Source organism: Aotus nancymaae, unplaced genomic scaffold (genome assembly GCF_030222135.1).
Source record: "Aotus nancymaae isolate 86718 unplaced genomic scaffold, 86718_ANA_hifiasm-v0.15.2.pri h1tg000053l, whole genome shotgun sequence".
Taxonomy (NCBI): domain Eukaryota; kingdom Metazoa; phylum Chordata; class Mammalia; order Primates; family Aotidae; genus Aotus; species Aotus nancymaae.
The window spans coordinates 18462046-18479433 of NW_026988467.1; the positions used below are offsets into that span (position 1 = coordinate 18462046).

Below are 17388 nucleotides of genomic sequence, written 5' to 3' on the forward strand. Positions count from 1 at the left end.
TCTACTACATCTCAAATAAATAAATAAATAAAATGAAATTAAAAATTAACAAATTAAATGATATAAATGATATGAAATTCTTGAATGCAGAAAATACAGAATATTTCAATAAAGGTCAATAACATTAAAGTAATAAATTTCCTTGACATCTTACAAAGCACTGATTATAAAATTAAATTTAGTGTTTAATTTATAATAACTTAATTTCTGATTTGAAAGCATAGGAAAATCAGAAGACTTTACAAGCAAAAAGCTATTCAAAAGCTGCCCTCTCTACTTGATGAAAGATAAAGAAGTACAAGCTCATTTACTTGACAAAGGCAGTGTGGCAGATAATCCAAAACCAAAATGTACTGACCATACAATAGACTATGCCAATGTGCAGTAGACTTAACCTTTCTTTAAACTCTCAGCCTAGAGCAGAATTAATATTCATTTTGCATGTGATTAACTAGACAGAGCTTGAGCCCAAAGCATAACAGGTTATAAAGGAAAATTTTACATGTGAGTTGCTGCTTCCTTGCTGAATTCCAATAGCTTAAAAATCTTTTATTTGCTTTGAGCTATTTTTGAAAGCTTATAGTTTAATAAAAGTTGTCTTTAAAATTACATGGATGGGTACTAAACCAATTTTACTAATTTTTTTTTTTTTTTTTGAGACAGAATCTCCCTTTGTGCAATCTCGGCTCATGAAAACCTACAACTCTTGGGTTCAAGCAATTCTCTTGCCTCAGTCTCCCGAGTAGCTGGGACCACAGGTGTGCAGGTAGATCACCTGAGGTGACCACCCTTGGCTAATTATTTTTGTATTTGTAGTAGAGACAAGGTTTCACCATATTGTTCAGGCTGGTCCTGAACTCCTGACCTCAAGTGATCGACCTGCCTCGGTCTCCTGAAGTGCTGGGATCACAGGCAAGAGCCACTGCACCCGGCCTAAAATCGTTTTTTAGAGAAACAGGATCTCTCCAATGCAAGATGCCGGAAAAAAGAAAAAAGAAAAAAAAAAAAAAAGAGAAACAGGGTCTCACTCTGTTACCCTGGAGTGGTAACAGGGTACCACTGTTGGAGTGGAGTGGGGCTGGAGTGGAGTGGGGCTAGCATTAACTCTCTGTAGCCGTAAACTACTGGGCTCAAGTGATCTGCCCACCTGAGGCTCCCACGTAGCTGGGACTACAGGAATGAGCGACTTACACTTTCATTATAATTTCACAATGATCTACACATAGGTTTAAAGCGTTACCTTTATTTAAGGTGCTGCCGTTCATCTTTCCGTTGCTTTGTTCTGCATCACCGTCTTGCTCATCTAGCTGTTCAAGAGCTAGCTGGCGCCAACTCCGCAAAGAAGACTTCCCCACCCAAAATCCATCGTTGCTGTGGAAGAGAGAATGCTAAACCATACAAGTAACATTTCCTTTTTTTTTTTCTTTTTCTTTATATTTATTGAGACACTGGATCCTGAGCAAATGAAGAAACCTACAGCTGTATTTTGGAGGGGAGAAGTGATAATGCTACGTGCTTTACTTAGCCTATCGCTCCAGGGAGAAAGAAACTTAGGGAAGTGCTTCTGACCATTCTGGGCAGTGGATTTGAGCCTACAAGTAACATTTCCAAACAGGGTCCTCCCTTCTTTCCCTGTAAAAACAACAACTGGCCAGGTGTCGTGGCTTAGGCCTGTAATCCCAGCATTGTGGGAGGCTGAGGTGGGCAGATCACCTGAGGCTGGGAGTTCAAGACCAGCATGACCAACATGGAGAAACCCCGCCTCTACTCTAAAAATACAAAAATTAACCGGGCATGGTGGCACATGCCTGTAACCCCAGCTACTCAGGAGGCTGGGGCAGGAGAATTGCTTGAACCAGGGAGGTGGAGGTTGTGGTGAGCTGCGATTATGCCACTGCACTCCAGCCTGGGCAACAAGAACAAAATTCTGTCTCAAAAGAACAACATCAACAAAAGTAAATTACAAACACTCAAAATGAGCTACTGTGCATGTAATTGTTTTTAATCTACTTCCTACTTTTCATCATTTCCACTGTTCACTATTGAATTGCAGAGATCTAATATTTTGTTTCCATTCTAAATATTATCCTGCTTTTCCTACATTCATGCCAATCAGACCAATCAAATGGCAGCATAGAATACAGTGGCAAAGGCTACCTGACCCAGCTTTCTTTATCGTTGTCACAGGGGCAGTCATTGCAAAATTTACTTTTGATCTGGCCCTGCCATCCACTTTATCACCCTTCTAAAAATCCCAACGGCCTATTTTTAACAAATAGTGAGCTGCTTGGTTATGACCTCTTAAAAATTTCTTAGTTTATCATAATGTTCACTGTGCAACATACCCTTTTACTGCTACTTTTAGCAGATTATTAACAGTTTTATAATCTTCATTTAGTTGGTTCTTCAGACGTAATACGCGACAACGTTCTACTACACATTCCTTACACAGGGCTTTCACTACAGGCAAGAAAGAATGAAAGGAAATATATTTCATTCTAAAAGATTCCCTGTTAGGAAAATGTTTTCAGTACTTCACAAACACAGACACATTCTAAACCAAAGTCATAAATTTTGGCAATATAGCAAATTGATGTATACCCTAAATTATTTTACTAAGACAATTAGATACCAAGATAGCAATATTGTTATTTGAATAAAGAAAGAACAATGACAGACAAAAAGTTGTATAATGCTAAAAGTACCTAAGTACAGTATCTGACAAGGTTTACATGCATGTTTTATGAGATGACAATCAAATAACTAAGGTTCTAGGTGGGGGGAGTAAATATAGTGGATAATTATAAATCATGATCTTCAGGTGAAAGTGATCATCAAAGCACACTAATAGGAAAAGAAAAATGAAGGGCCTGGTTTAAAACATAGAAGTTTTAGGAATCATCTAAAATGTGAAAGTTCTTCCCACTGCATGGTTTTATCAATTGTGAATTAAGAAGAGAGGCAGGTATAGTGGCTGCCAGCCTGGCCAACACACTGAAACCCCGTCTCAACTAAAAATACAAAAACTAGCCAGGCATGGTGGTGCACGCCTGCACTCTCAGCTACCCGGGAGATTAATCAAGAATCACATTGCTACCTTACAAATTACAACCCAGGAGGCGGAGGCTGCAGTGAGCTGAGATCACGCCACTGCACTCTAGCCTGGGTGACAGAGCAAGACTTGGTCTCAAATTAAAAAAAAAAAAAAACAAAAAGAAGAAGAGGTCACTATAACATGTAGGTACAAACATGCAATTAAGCAGACAAGGGCTCAAGTACCTTAAACAGTATTATCCAGAGTAACAAACTACCACCAGATAATTTTCTCAAAAGGGCCCTATTTTGTCTGCTATCAGAGGGTTTAACAAAATAAAACAAAAAACAAACCAAGAAAACCCCAATTACATTCACTCCCCGCTACCTTAGAACCTCAACCCTCTAAGAATAGCATCAGTTGCTTAACTTCCACTTTATTTAGCAAATCATTTTTGCAAAGTGTAAGGAACATCTCATCTAAATAGTTGGGGTCAAATCATCATGCCACACTCAAAAAACCATAAGATGAAGACTTAATGAGTTGCTGTTTTTTAGACAAAGAGGACATCTTGAATTACCAGTTAGTCTTGGACCTCCTCCATATCTACTATAGAAAATGTCGGCTGCATATTCAGATATCCTCTTCATAATCGATATTTTATCTGGGTGAAGTTTGTCATGGGAACACAGGCAAGCGTGATTATCAATGGGTTTGGTAGGTGTTGATTCATCCAACCACTTTTGCAGCCATTCCAGAGAGACAAACTCATAGGGCTCTGAGAAAGCAAGCATCAGAAAGAGCCTATGTATTTTTACAGTTTTTTGACTAAGTGATACATTCATTTTTCTCAAAAGACAATGCAAACTCTGTCCAGAGTTAGCAGAATCAGAAGAATCATTGTGTGGGGGAAGATGTTTGATTAGTATGACACAAAGCTCCAGTTAGGTGCCACTCCTCTGAGTTCAATGCTGAGTCTGCACAGTGCCCTATGAGATCGGCTGGTATTATTAACCACATTCTACAAGAGGCATCCACAGAGAGTCTTGCTTGATAGCACAGCAGAGCTTTGATCAGGACACCCATGTTTGTTGACTACACATCATGCTCCATTACTACCTCACAAATCACACAACCTCATGCCCTACTATGTTTATTTCATAAATTATTTTTTGTGAGTACTTCTCACACATATGTGATATACATGTGAAAATTAAAATGAGAAGCCAAACTGAGCTCGAAGTTAGAAGTTAACCTTACCGGCTATGACCACACTTCAGAAGCCCCTTTTAACCACTGAACTTTCTTCATCCAAGATAATACTGATAGCAATTTTGAAAAGGTACTTAATCCCCTCCCACATCCATGTCATGATCTATTCATTATATTATTATTTATTTCAAGAAAGTAACCTATTTTAAACAAGTTCCAAGATAAAGTACACTAGAACTGAGTTATCAGTTTTGAAGTTGTAAAAACTAAAAGACAAAACCAAACACCTCAAAATGAGTTTTAATTTGGGCAAAGGAAGTCCCAGAGTTCCCTAAAAGCCAAAACCAAAGATAAAGGGCCAGCTTTGATTACTTACAAAGATCTCCAGTGAGTCCCAGCATAAAACATAGAAGAAAACATACAGAGGTTGAATTTATATCTTTGTATTATATACTCCTTCTGATGAGATCTGAGGGATAGATACTGCAATGCAAAGCCCATTGTGACCAGTTTTATACTCCCCAGAGAGTTACATGTCTAGAAAACTAACTCCCATTTTAATTTTACAGTAAATCATTTCAATTTGTACAAAAAATTTGGCACTGTACATCAACTAAGAACCTTCTGACTGGTCAACTTGAATGTGGCTGCAGAGGAAGAGCACAGGACTGTGAGTCGAGGCCACGGTCTAATCCAAGTTCTGCCACCAAGAAAATGAACCTGAGCAAGTCACTCAAACTCTCTTTGCTTCAAGGCTTTTATTTGTAAAATGAAGGTAATAATACCTGCCTTCTACCTACCTCACAGGGATGTTGTTGAGTATAAAAGATAAGCTTTGTGAAGCATTTTGAGCTTTTTGGAAGAAAAGAGATATGGAAAAGTTAATTATATATTTACATAATCTTAATATATAAGAGAGGAGACCTTGGCTGGGAACTGTGGCTCATGCCTGTAATCCCAGCACTTTGGGAGGCAGAGGTGGGTAGATCACCTGAAGTCAGGAGTTGAGACCAGCCTGACCAACATGGAGAAACCCCGTATCTACTAAATATACAAATTTAGCTGGGCATGGTGGCACATGCCTGTAATCCCAGCAGAGGCTGTGGTGAGCTGAGATAGCACCATTGCACTCAAGCTTAGGCAACAAGAGTGAAACTCTGTCACAAAAAAAAAAAAGAGAGAGACTTTAAGATGCAGTAGATGTAACACAGCTGTAGCACTTTACAGTATATCATGGTATAGCTAATTACATTCAAAATGCCTCTCGACTTTATTTGCCATTTATCAAGCTTAATCTGCCAGGGATAGAGTATACTGGGTATCTGGGGAATGCAAAATGATCCCTTTCTGAGAGCAAAATAAAAGTCTTAGCATTCTCTAATCTTTTCCCAAGGACAGTCACATAGATTAAAGTGGTGAGTAATATGAAGGCTATCAAAGGAGAAAAACACAGGATTGTGATAAAGAGCAACATTCAAGAAAAATTCACTCGGCATTCTAGTTTCCCCAGCAGCTGGGGAGGAGTGGACTGAGGGCAGTATCTGCTATTGCTAACTGAAAGAATAAACCCTAAGAATCCTAGCCATCACAATGAAAAGAATCTAGGAAAGCTAAAAATGCGCAATGCCCTCCTTGCCAGGGATGTCTGCAGGAATTCAAAGCCTAGGGTGACTGTGACCCTGACTGTCCAGCAACAATGTGACTCAAAGGCAGTTAGTTCAAGACAACATTTTCCAATCTCACAGAAAACTTCCAAGGGAAGCATGCTGTTTTGGTTTTTGAATTGCCCAATATAAATTTAATGTAAGATATGATGATTAGAAAAACTATGTATGGTTTTATATAAGAGGAAGAAGAAAGAAAGCAGAGAATAGGCCTATAATTATAACCTAAAACCATGCTTATTACTAACTCAGCAAGTTTTCCAGATTTCATTTTAGTGCTCTGCGCTGTGGGCTCCATGAAGGAAGAGTGAATACGGTCACAGAAGTCTTTCTTTCCATTTTCAGTTTCTATCATCATAAACAGTTGCACTGATCTCTGCCAAGAGCTTGCCTGAGAATACAAGTGGAGCACAAGTCTCATAGTTAAGGCAGATTTTGCTTGTGGCAAAGTTTTTATGCTACAGATGTTTCCACACTAGAAAAAGACTCTGAGTAGGCCCCTTTAATATAACCCTCATATTTGTGATTCAGTAAACTACAAACACTGCCTTCCAAAGGCCATGGATATAATCAACTCCAAATGAGGAGCTGATTGTACACAGTGAAATGTACATTTTGGTTCAAAGTTCTTCCTAATTAAAAAAAAAAAAAAAACCATAGATTTTGAACATGACACACTTTCTTTGAAAAGTTATAAAGTCTAGAACAATTGCAGCATCAAAAATATTTGAAACATTTTATCCAAAGATAATTTAAGTATGTATTTCATGGAAATAAAAAGGGCCAAAAGCACATTTCTAGTGAGGCTTATATTTTAGGATAAGTGATCTTTCCTTAGATATGTTCACACACAAAATAAGATTTAGAAAATGCATAACAAAAGATTTCTCTTGCCAGCACAAAACCATGCTCGTTAACTTTGAGATTCTACATAATTTTAGAATGTGGATTTTCTACAATATAAGTTTACTGCAAATGGAAAATAATTATATGGCTCATAATTGGTAAAAGTATAAATAACACAGAGAAATATTCTAAGAACATACGCATATTCTAAGAACATAAGGTTCTTATATGCTGAACGAAAACATCCAAAGGAAGTACAGTGCTAACTTGACATATAACATCTTTGAACTCTGTAGTTCTAAAGAGTGGTTCAAATGAGTATTTCACTTTAGACGCAGTTAAGTCCCTTTCTCTTGTCCAGTGGACACAGGAAACCATGAATAAAGTTCGGAAAATAGATTTCTAGGTCCTGACACCTTTGAACAAAGACCTATAAATTTATAGATCTAAATCATGGGTCCATTTCCAAATCATTTCCAGTTAAATTGAGGTCAGGTTAATTGATAATGCCAACCCTTGGACAGAATTAAAGTAACAGATTACAAAGAAGGGTCAGGATCCAATTAAAATTCAGTTAAAATCTATTCTTATAGACTCAGCAATTTAGGTTTACATTTCAAGTTATACTAGTAATGGAAAATTAGGATATTAAAAAGACAAACCACAAGTACAATTATGCTTAAGTATTTATTTTCTAAAGTAAGGACTAAATTGTCTCTCTTCCTTAGGTAGGAGTTAGGTTTGGGAATTCAGTCTTTGAAATGACAAAGATCACTTAATACAAATGGCACATCAGCCTTTAAAAAGGCTTAATTTGGTTTCATTTTGAGATACCAGGTAAACCTGAATAAACATACACAGAAAAGGGATAAACTGGATTATGTAGGATAATTCTAAGAAATCAGGGGTCAGTAGAAAGCTTTTCTACTCTCAGCATAATATTTGATATTAAATTTCAACTTAATCTAATAGTATTAAAAAAAAACTGCACTCATATAACAGAATGTCTGTTAATACTGTTAGGTCACAAAGTATCCAAAGAAACAGAATAGGCAAGTTGCTTTTTCCATAGTAATCCAATCGGATTTTTCTTAAACAAGTCAGTATCTCACAAAATATAAATATCTACAATACTCATGGATGCAGAGTGCTGACCTAAATGTTATAATTTATTAACAGCTTCCCGTTTTTAAAAGTACAAGGTAATGAAATAATACGGTATGCTACACATCAAGTTACTGCTGGTTTACAGAGTACTTTTAGAGTGTTTAAGCTGGCTTTAGTGGGTTATCAGAAAGAGTAAGTTTAAGCAAGTTTCTTCATATACATTTGTGAATATAAAAAAAACAAGGCACTTAATGGCAACAGTGCTGTCCCAGAATATCTTACAGACCAGCTCCAGCAGGTAACCTTTGGTACAGCTCCTTAACCTCTTCGTGTTTTGCTTTTCCTTTATCCACACTTTGCTTACGCATCTCAGCCATTTCAATACACCACTCCTCAAATTTGGAATTATCCCGATCTACCAGCTCTTGAAGAAAGGCTATTCAAACAGAAAGACAAAAAACAACTTTATCCTTGTATTCAAATATAGTGAATCATGCTAATCTCTAAATTATATCAAATACTGATTAAAACATTGGCAGAAATTCCAACTATGATTTCCCTGTCTGCTAGAAACCTCCAATCTGAAGGCAGAAATAAAAGTGAAGACAGTCACTGGAATACTAAGTTGATTCCCCTCACCTAGCTCTCCATGACATCATCAGCCTCCCAGAAAAATCGAATGGCTCAAAATCACCACTTTAGAATAGATGACACCACCAAGCTCAGAAAACTGCTGAGTAAAATGACTAAGACTGTCTTCGGAGCAGCAGCAACGCTACCTTTTTATTAGGAAGTCTAGAATATCCATAAATAATTTAATAAAATTCACAAATACTCTATAAACTGAAAAAATAAAACCAAATTATACTTTAAATACATGTCTTGATTACTTTCCCATTTTTTCATAATTGCATTGCTTTATTTCAGATGCTCATTTCTTAAAAGTAAATATGTGATTAATATTTATTTTCACCAACATTTATCATATGGAATCAATTTATCATAATAAATAAAAGCAATCTATTCCTTATCATTAATTTTCGAGTGTGGCACTCTAAAACACCTGCCTGATATAATCCAGGAAAACTGCCTTACCTGGAACTTGAACAGTAGTGTTGGGCTTTTCTTGAGTTTGCAGTCTATAAACCAACATATATGCATTTCGAGAGCAATGAGTTCCTTTGCCGCACTTGGGTTTACGTGTCTGAGACTTAGAAGGTTCTGCTGAGATAGAGAAATCAAAAGGTACCTTAACTTAAATGCACAGAGTTTGTTTATTCTTTAGTGGGGCTATAGAAAACAATTTCCAAAATATACACCCAAGACACATTAACACGAATCTAAAACATTAAAAGGCCATACAAATTTGACAGACTCTTTAGCTTTTAATATTTAAAAAAGTTTACTACCCCTATTGCCTGCCACATTCCATTTTCAAAAGATGAAAATACATTTTTCTAGGGAACAAACCTGGAACAATAAAAAAATCACTCTTGCTGTAAGTTGATTTTAATGTTAGGCTTAACTATAAAAATTAACTGAAGCAGGGCACAGGGGCTCGTGCTTGTAATCACAGCACTCTAGGAGGACAAGATGGGCAGATCACTTGAGGCCAGGGGTTCAAGACCAGCCTGGCCAACATGGAGAAACTCTGTCTCTACTAATAATACAAAAATTAGCTGGGCGTGGTGGTGCACACCTGTAGTCCACCTACTTGGGAGGCTGACGCAAGACACTTGATTGAACCAGGGAGGCGGAGGTTGCAATGAGCCGAGATTGTGCCACTGCACTCCAGCCTGGGTGACAGAGCAAGACTCTGTCTAGGAAAAGAAAAAAGTTGAATTAAAATAAATTTTAAAATAAAAATAAGCCAGGCATGGTGGCTCACATCTGGACAGCGTGGTCAAACCCCGTCTCCACTAAAAATATAAAAAGTAGCTAGGAATGGTGGTCGGGAAGCTGAGGCAGGAAACGCTTGAACCCTGGAGGCAGAGGTTGCAGTGTGCCACTGCACCCCTGCCTGGGAAAAAGAGTGAAATTCTGTCTCAAAAAAAATAAATAAATACATAAAAATCGAGACTGATGCAATCACTGAAGGGAACATGGGACTTCAACTCTCCTGGAAATATTTTATTTATTTATTTTTTTTGAGGCAGAGTCTCCCTCTGTCACCAGGATGAAGTGCAATGGCACAATCTCCGCTTACTGCAACCCCTGCCTCCTCGGTTCAAGTGATTCTCCTGCCTCAGCCTTCTGAGTAGTTGGGATTACAGATCCCTGGCTAATTTTTACAGTTTTAGTAGATATGAGCTTTTACCGTGCTGTCCAGGCTGGTCTCGAACTCCTGACCTCAGGGGATCTACCTGCCTCAGCCCCCCAAAATGCTAGTATTACAGGCATGAGCCACCAAGCCCGGCCCATTTCATTCCACTTTTTAAAATCATGCTATTTGAGGCCGGGTGCAGTGACTCACACCTATAATCCCAGCACTTTGGTAGGCCAAGCGGGGAGGATGACCTAAAGTCAGGAGTTCAAGACCAGCCTGGCCAACATGATGAATCCTTGTCTCTACTAAAAATACAAAACTTAGCTGGATGTGGTGACACGCACTTGTAATCCTAGCTACTGGGGAGGCTGAGGCAGGAGAATCACTTGAACCCAGGAGGCAGAGGTTACAGTGAGCAGAGATCATACTATTATACTCCAGCCTAGCAGATAAGAGTGAAACTCCATCTCAAAAAAAAAGAAAAGAAAATATGCTATTCTATTTCTTAGGGCAATTAAATTTAGATTTATTTTTTTGATTTTGACTCAATTGAAGAACTTCTGTTTACTAAAATGATTACTGAGCTAATTTTTCAAACTGTACATATACATTTTATATATACTTTTATTTTATTAAAAAACAACACTAAAACAAATACTTGTACACCAAGCAATCATTAAAAATAAAAATATTTTCAGCTGGCCACGGTGCCTTACGCCTGTAATTCCAATTTTTTGGGAGACAGAGCCGGGTGGATCACGAGGTCAAGAGATCAAGACCATCCTGGCCAACATGATGAAACTCCATCTCTACCAAAAATACAAACATTAACTGGGTATAGTGGTGTGTGCCTGTAATCCCAACTACTCAGGAGGCTGAGGCACGAGAATCACTTGAACCTAGGAAGTTGCAGTGAGCTGAGATCACACCATTGTATTCCAGCCTGAGTGACAGAATGAGATTCAGTCTCAAAAAAAAAAAAAGAATGAAATACTAACAAGAAGAAACATTAGCCACCAATCTCTATGAAGTAAACAGCAAGTGGAAAACATGAAGTATTTCAGATGGCAACTATAGTACATGAAAATAATTTTCCAATTGGGTTTCAGTGTTCCAGGTAACTTTCCAAGAGATTATGGAGGCAGATCATTTGAGGTCAGGAATTCAAAACCAGCCTGACCAACATGATGAAATCCCATCTCTATTAAAAATACAAAAAATTAGCCAGGCATAGTGGCGTGCATCTGTAATCCTAGCTACTCAAAAGGCTGATGCAGGAGAATCACTGGAACCCAGGAGGCAGAGGTTGCAGTGGGGTGAGATCATGCCACTGCACTAAAGCTTGACCGACAGAGAGACTCCGTCTCAAAAAGGAAAAAAAGAGGGGCCGGACGCAGTGGCTCATGCTTGTAATCCCAACACTTTGGGAGGCCAAGGCAGGCGGATCACCTGACATCAGGAGTTTGAGACCAGCCTGACCAACATGGTGAAACCCCGTCTCTACTAAAAATACAAAAAATCAGCCAGGCATGGTGGTGCAGGCCTGTAATCCCAGTTACTTGGGAGGCTGAGGCAGGAGAATCGCTTGAACCTGGGAGGTGGTAGTTGCAGTGAGCCAAGATCACGCCATTGCACTCCAGCTTTGGCAACAAGAATGAAACTCCGTCTCAAAAAATAAAGAAAAGAAAAAAAGAGGTTATGGGCACTTCTAAGGAAATCCAGTTTTCAGATCCTCAATTCACCATGTTCTTTCCTAAAATGGATCTGCCTCAACACTGAAGTCCCATGATGGTTTCTACCTCTCTTTCACAATCATTTGATTCCCATGTCACAAAAGAAAGATATAACCTCTCAGTGGCAGACGAGGGTCTTATCTATCACATTAAGATATATTTACCAAAAAAAAAAATTTACAGTAAAAATTTTACTGTTTAATAAAATTTATAACATACCTTTATGAGTTTTATCAATTAAGTAGTAATATTCATAATTTTAAAAACACTACTCTAACCAAAAGTACTTTTTAACTATTTAGAGCTTTATAGTCACAAAAAACTTAGTATATTCCATAAGAATAAAATTCTGTAGGGTAAACATAATGAAAATACTGGTGCAGAAGGAAATGGAATCGTTAAAAACGCCTACTATAAAACAAGACCTTTTCGGGTATCCTTGAAAAGGATGGTGGTGGATATCCAATCTCTATGCTATTTAATGTCATCTGGACATTCTTATAAGAGTGATGTTACAAATTAAGTTTCAATATTTATAATCTGTCATAAACTACAGCATTTAGAGATACTTAAAATTTATATGAAATTTGTTAGATTTTAAAATGTGCAAAGAAAAAATAGTTGTTCAAAGGTGTAGCGACACACGCCTGTAATCCCAGCTACTTGGGAGGTTGAGGCACAAGAATCACTTAAACTCAGGACACAGAGGTTGCAGTGAGCTGAGATCTTGCCATTGTACTCCAGCCTGGGCAAGAAGGCAATAGGAGCAAAACTCCGCCTCAAAAAGAAAGAAAAACCATTAGCTGAGCATTGTGGCATGTGCCTATCATCCCAGCTACTCAGGAGGCTGAATCATGAGAACTGCTTGAACCCAGGAGGCAGAGGTTACAGTGAGCTGAGATCGTGTTACTACACCCCAGCCTGGGTGACAGAGTTAAGACTCTGTTTCAAAAAACAAACAAACAAAATTTTGCCAGGTGTGCTGGCAAACATCTGTAGGCCCTGCTACTAGTAAGGCTGAGGTGGGAGGATCATGTGAGCCTAGGAGGTTGAGGCTGCAGTGAGCCATGATTGCACCACTGCATTCCAGTCTGGGCAACAGCGTAAGACCCTGACTCGAAAAAGAACACAAAACGAAAAAACAAGCATTGCTAATACAAAATGATTTTACATGTGTTTAAGAAATGCAAATATCTTAGCTTGGAAAGTTAAAAAAAAAAAAAAAAAAGCAAATATCCTTGACAGTCCACAACGTAACAATCTTGAGCCAGAATAATGCATCACAAATATTTCTAGTAAAATAAATTTATATTTTAAAAGGGCACTCACAACTTAAAGGTTTTACCTAGATCTTCCTCAATCCCTAGTTGCAATTTCTTCCCCTCCATCTTTTCTATGTCTTCATCATTAAACTTATACCATTCACCAGACTGTGGATCTTTCACGTGGGCGATGTAGTGGCCAGAATAAGCACTCACTCCTCTGTGTATGAGGACTGCACTGAGTTCATACACATAGGACCCACCTGGAGAGAAAGGGAGAAAGTAAAAGAAACACTGGATAACAGTATTTCTTATATCCTGAGCCTCAATTGTAAAGATTATGAATCTTTATACATCTGGTATAACTAAAAACACATCACCTACAATTTTTAAAAATTAGTTTTACAAAATAATGTATAATTACACTCCCTTAACACTCTCTTAAACACACTCTCTTAAACAGCACACTGTATTAACTCTCCAAGCCCTCTGCAAAATACACAGATGAAAAAGCACAGCATCCTGGGCACTTGGGGAGTATAAGCTACTCTACTATATACTGTGCTCTTCAGCACAGACTAGAGAGGCCACACACTTACCAAGAAAGCTGTTCATACTCTCTGATGTGTTACAAAAATTAAAACTTTATTGACAGTGAATGAACGTTTACATTTTAAAATGAACTAAAATGTCTTAAAGCTTGGAAAACATCTTTCAAAGATCCTAAACGTAAAGCAATTATGGGGAAATGCGTTAGATCACTTCCACTACATATGTTCTGTTATTTACTAGAAAACAAAAGAATCAATAAACCCACATAACCACAACTAATACTAAAACCTACAGTTTTTTTCTAACAAATATTATCTTTTCACATCACTATTCCTCTAAAAATTATTTATAATGACTATATATAATTACCATAATGTACCTAACCACACTCATATTAATGAACATTTAAACTGGTAGCATTTCAGGGTCTTTATAAGCAATAATAATTAACTTTGCAGTACAAATCTTTGCACAGATCTTTGACTGCCCCTCCCCCCCTCCCTCCCCCACCCTGAGACAGGGTCTTGCTCTGCCACCAGACTGGATTACAGTAGCACAGTCACCTGACTGGAGTACAGTAGCACGATCAAAGCTCACTGCAGCTTCAACCTCCTAGGCTTAAGTGATCCTCCCACCTCAGCCTCTTGGAGTAACTGGGATGAGAGGTATACATTTTAATTTTTTTAAATTAATTAATTTATTTTGAGACAGAGTTTTGCTCTTGTTCCCCAGGCTGGGCTCCACCTCCTGCATGCAAGCAATTCTCCTGCCTCAGCCTCCCAAGTAGCTGGGGTTACAGGCACCCAACACCACGCCCAGCTAATTTTTGTATTTTTAGTAGAGACAGGGTTTCACCATGTTGGCCAAGCTGGTCTCGAACTCCTGACCTCCCTCCCAAAGTGCTGGGATTATAGGCTTGAGCCACTGCACCTGACCATTTTTTTTTTTAAGATGGAGTTTTGCTCTTGTTGCTGAGGCTGGAGTGCAGTGGCGAGATCTCGGCTCATTGCAACCTCCGCCACCTGGGTTCAAGCAATTCTCCTGCCTCAGCCTCCCAAGTACCTGGGATTACAGGCACCTGACACCACGCCCAGCTAATTTCTTGTATTTTTAGTAGAGATGGGGTATCGCCATGTTGGCCAGGCTGGTCTTGAACTCCAGACTTCAGGCGATCCACCTGCCTTGGCCTCCCAAAGTGTTGGGATTACAGGCGTGAGCCACTGTGCCCAACATTCCCGGCCTTTTTTTTAATAGACAGGGCCTCACTGTGTTGCCCAAGCTAGAATCTGACTATTTCATTGGTATAATTTCCTTAAAAATGCAAAGAGTAAGTCACAGCAGGGTATAGCCAATCACTCATTAGACAAACAATAAACATGCTGGACACAGTTTCAGGTATGAAGGATACAGCAGTTGACTAAATGAACAAAGTCCCTGCATTGTTGCAGCATAGTGGGGGAAACAATAATGCAGATTAATACCTGGACCAAAACCCACTGAATTCACCCCAGCTGAAAATACTGAAGATACTGGGTAAGATAAAAATATTTTTAAATCTTTCTAAATGCACTAATTATCTGGCAAGAAAATAAGAATTCTCAGAAGCCCAATACCATGTGATGGCAATAAGCCATGTAGTAAGGACAATAGAGTTTCCCTCTGGGAGCATTAGGGGAACACTATGATCAACCTGAACTCTGTTTTACCATATCTCAAGGGGCTTATGGGATCAGAGACAACAGCTAAGGTTCATAAAAGTTGAGGCATCTAACAGGGGACTCCCACCAGGAAACTAAGGTTCTTTTTAAATTGACAAACAATATCTGTATATATTTATGGGTACAATGTAACGTTTGATATGTTTACATCATGGAATGATTAAATTAAGCTAATTAATATAACCCGTTTTTTTTTTTTTTTTTTTGAGATGGAGTCTCGCTCTGTGGCCCTGGCTGGAGTGCAGTGGAGTGATCTCGGCTCACTGCAACCTCTGTCTCCAGGATTCAAGCAATTCCCTGCCTCAGGCTTTCAAGCAGCTGAGATTACAGGCACCCACCACGATACCTGACTAATTTTTGTATTTTTAGTAGAGATGGGGTTTCACCATCTTGGCCAGACTGGTCTTGAACTCTTGACCTCGTGATCCACCCGCCTCGGCCTCCCAAAGTGCTGAGATTACAGTCGTGAGCCACTTTGCCTGGCCAATATAACTATTTTTTGTGATGAGAACATTTAAAACCTGTTTTTTTAGCTATTTCAAAATGCATAATGCATTATGAACTGTAGTCACCATGTTGTGCATAACTCTCCAAAACACATTCCGTCCTGTTTAACTGAAGCTTTGTACTCTTTAAACATCATCTCCCCATTCCTCATTGCCTCTGCCACCCACCACCCCATTCCCTAGATTCTGTTAACCACCATTTCCTTATCTATTTTATTTTTTAATTTTTTTAATTGTCTTTCTTCCCTATCTGTATGTATTTGACTTTTTTAGATTCTATGTATAGTATAGATGAGATCATGCAGTACTTGTCTTTCTTAGCCTGGCTTGTTTCACTTAGCACAACGTCCTCCAGATTCATCCATGTGATCACATATGACAGAGTATCATTCCCGCTTCCCATTTAAGGCTGAATAGTATTCCATTGTGTACATATACCACATTTTCTTTCAAACTGGAATTCTTTGGTTTAGAAGAATATCAATGGTAAGAGAAAATTATCTGCCTTATACTTACACTTTGGGACCTATGGATAAAAATGAAAAACAAAAAGCAAGTCTCGATTACAACTTCATAAGAAGCTAGCCCTCAAAAAGATTTCTTTACCATGAATTCACACTATCTATGAAGTCATAAAAACCTCAAGCCAAGAGTTTTGTTTGATGTGGTCCTGGGATGAGTGACAGTCCTAAGGAATGAATTCCATCAAAACACACACACACACGTCATGTAACACAAGTCACTCTAACTGCAAGGCAGCAAACAGCAACAAAAGCAAACTGATGGAGATTTTCACCTCAGCCAGTAGAAAGAGCAAATACATAAATAAAATTTTAAGTATATTTAAAGAAATAAATGATGGGACTACAGATTATAGAAAATGAAAATCAAATGATGACGAACAAAATCAAACTCCTAGAAATGGAAATTACAGTCACCGACAGTCAAAACTATATAAAAAGGTTAAACCACAGATCAGGTTCATCTGAACAGAGAATACATAAAGTATAAGGTGGAGCTAAAGAAATTATGCAGAATGCAGGACAAAGCAATGAAGAGCTGGGCAACATGCAGCGTAGAGTAAGAAAATGTAACACATATCTAACTGGCATTCCAGAAGGAAAGGGAAAAGAGAAAAAACATTCAAAGGTAATAGTTGGAAAATTTTCAGATGCCCTAGGTGAGAAGAATAAATCAATTAAAAATCAAACCAAGTGTTATAGCTCTTTTAGAATTTGTCTAGCAGGCTTTCCTACTAGAAAGCAGAAAAGATTTTTTCAAAAAATCTAAATTAAAAAACAAATCAAACCAAAATTGGTCCTAGTGACACAGCAAAATACCAAAACCAAAGAAAAGGTCTTAAACTTAGACAAATAAAACAGGCCTCTTGTAGAAACAAGAAGTAGACTGCAACCAACTTTTCAACAGCAACAATGGATGCCCAAGGCAACAGAATGGTATCTTCTTCAATGATATCTTCAATGAGTG

The 17388-nt window shown here is 38.2% G+C and overlaps 1 protein-coding gene and 1 pseudogene across 3 annotated transcripts in view; one reads left to right on the forward strand and one right to left on the reverse strand.

The window, feature by feature from the left end:
* USP48 (ubiquitin specific peptidase 48) overlaps positions 1 to 17388 on the reverse strand; it is a 104135-nt gene that overhangs the window by 40109 nt on the left and 46638 nt on the right. Inside the window, exons 9-14 of one of the 3 annotated variants that reach the window (XM_021668286.2) lie at positions 13208 to 13387; positions 8959 to 9084; positions 8150 to 8299; positions 3615 to 3812; positions 2346 to 2460; positions 1241 to 1371 (exon numbers count right to left, since the gene is read on the reverse strand). In XM_021668286.2, the coding sequence (XP_021523961.1) occupies positions 1241 to 1371; positions 2346 to 2460; positions 3615 to 3812; positions 8150 to 8299; positions 8959 to 9084; positions 13208 to 13387 (900 nt within the window). Of the gene's footprint in view, positions 1 to 1240; positions 1372 to 2345; positions 2461 to 3614; positions 3813 to 4622; positions 8300 to 8958; positions 9088 to 13207; positions 13388 to 17388 lie in introns of those variants that run through there. The other 2 variants (XM_012439955.3, XR_010337753.1) reach the window with 2 other exon arrangements.
* LOC135269545 (U7 small nuclear RNA) lies at positions 17113 to 17168 on the forward strand (annotated as a pseudogene).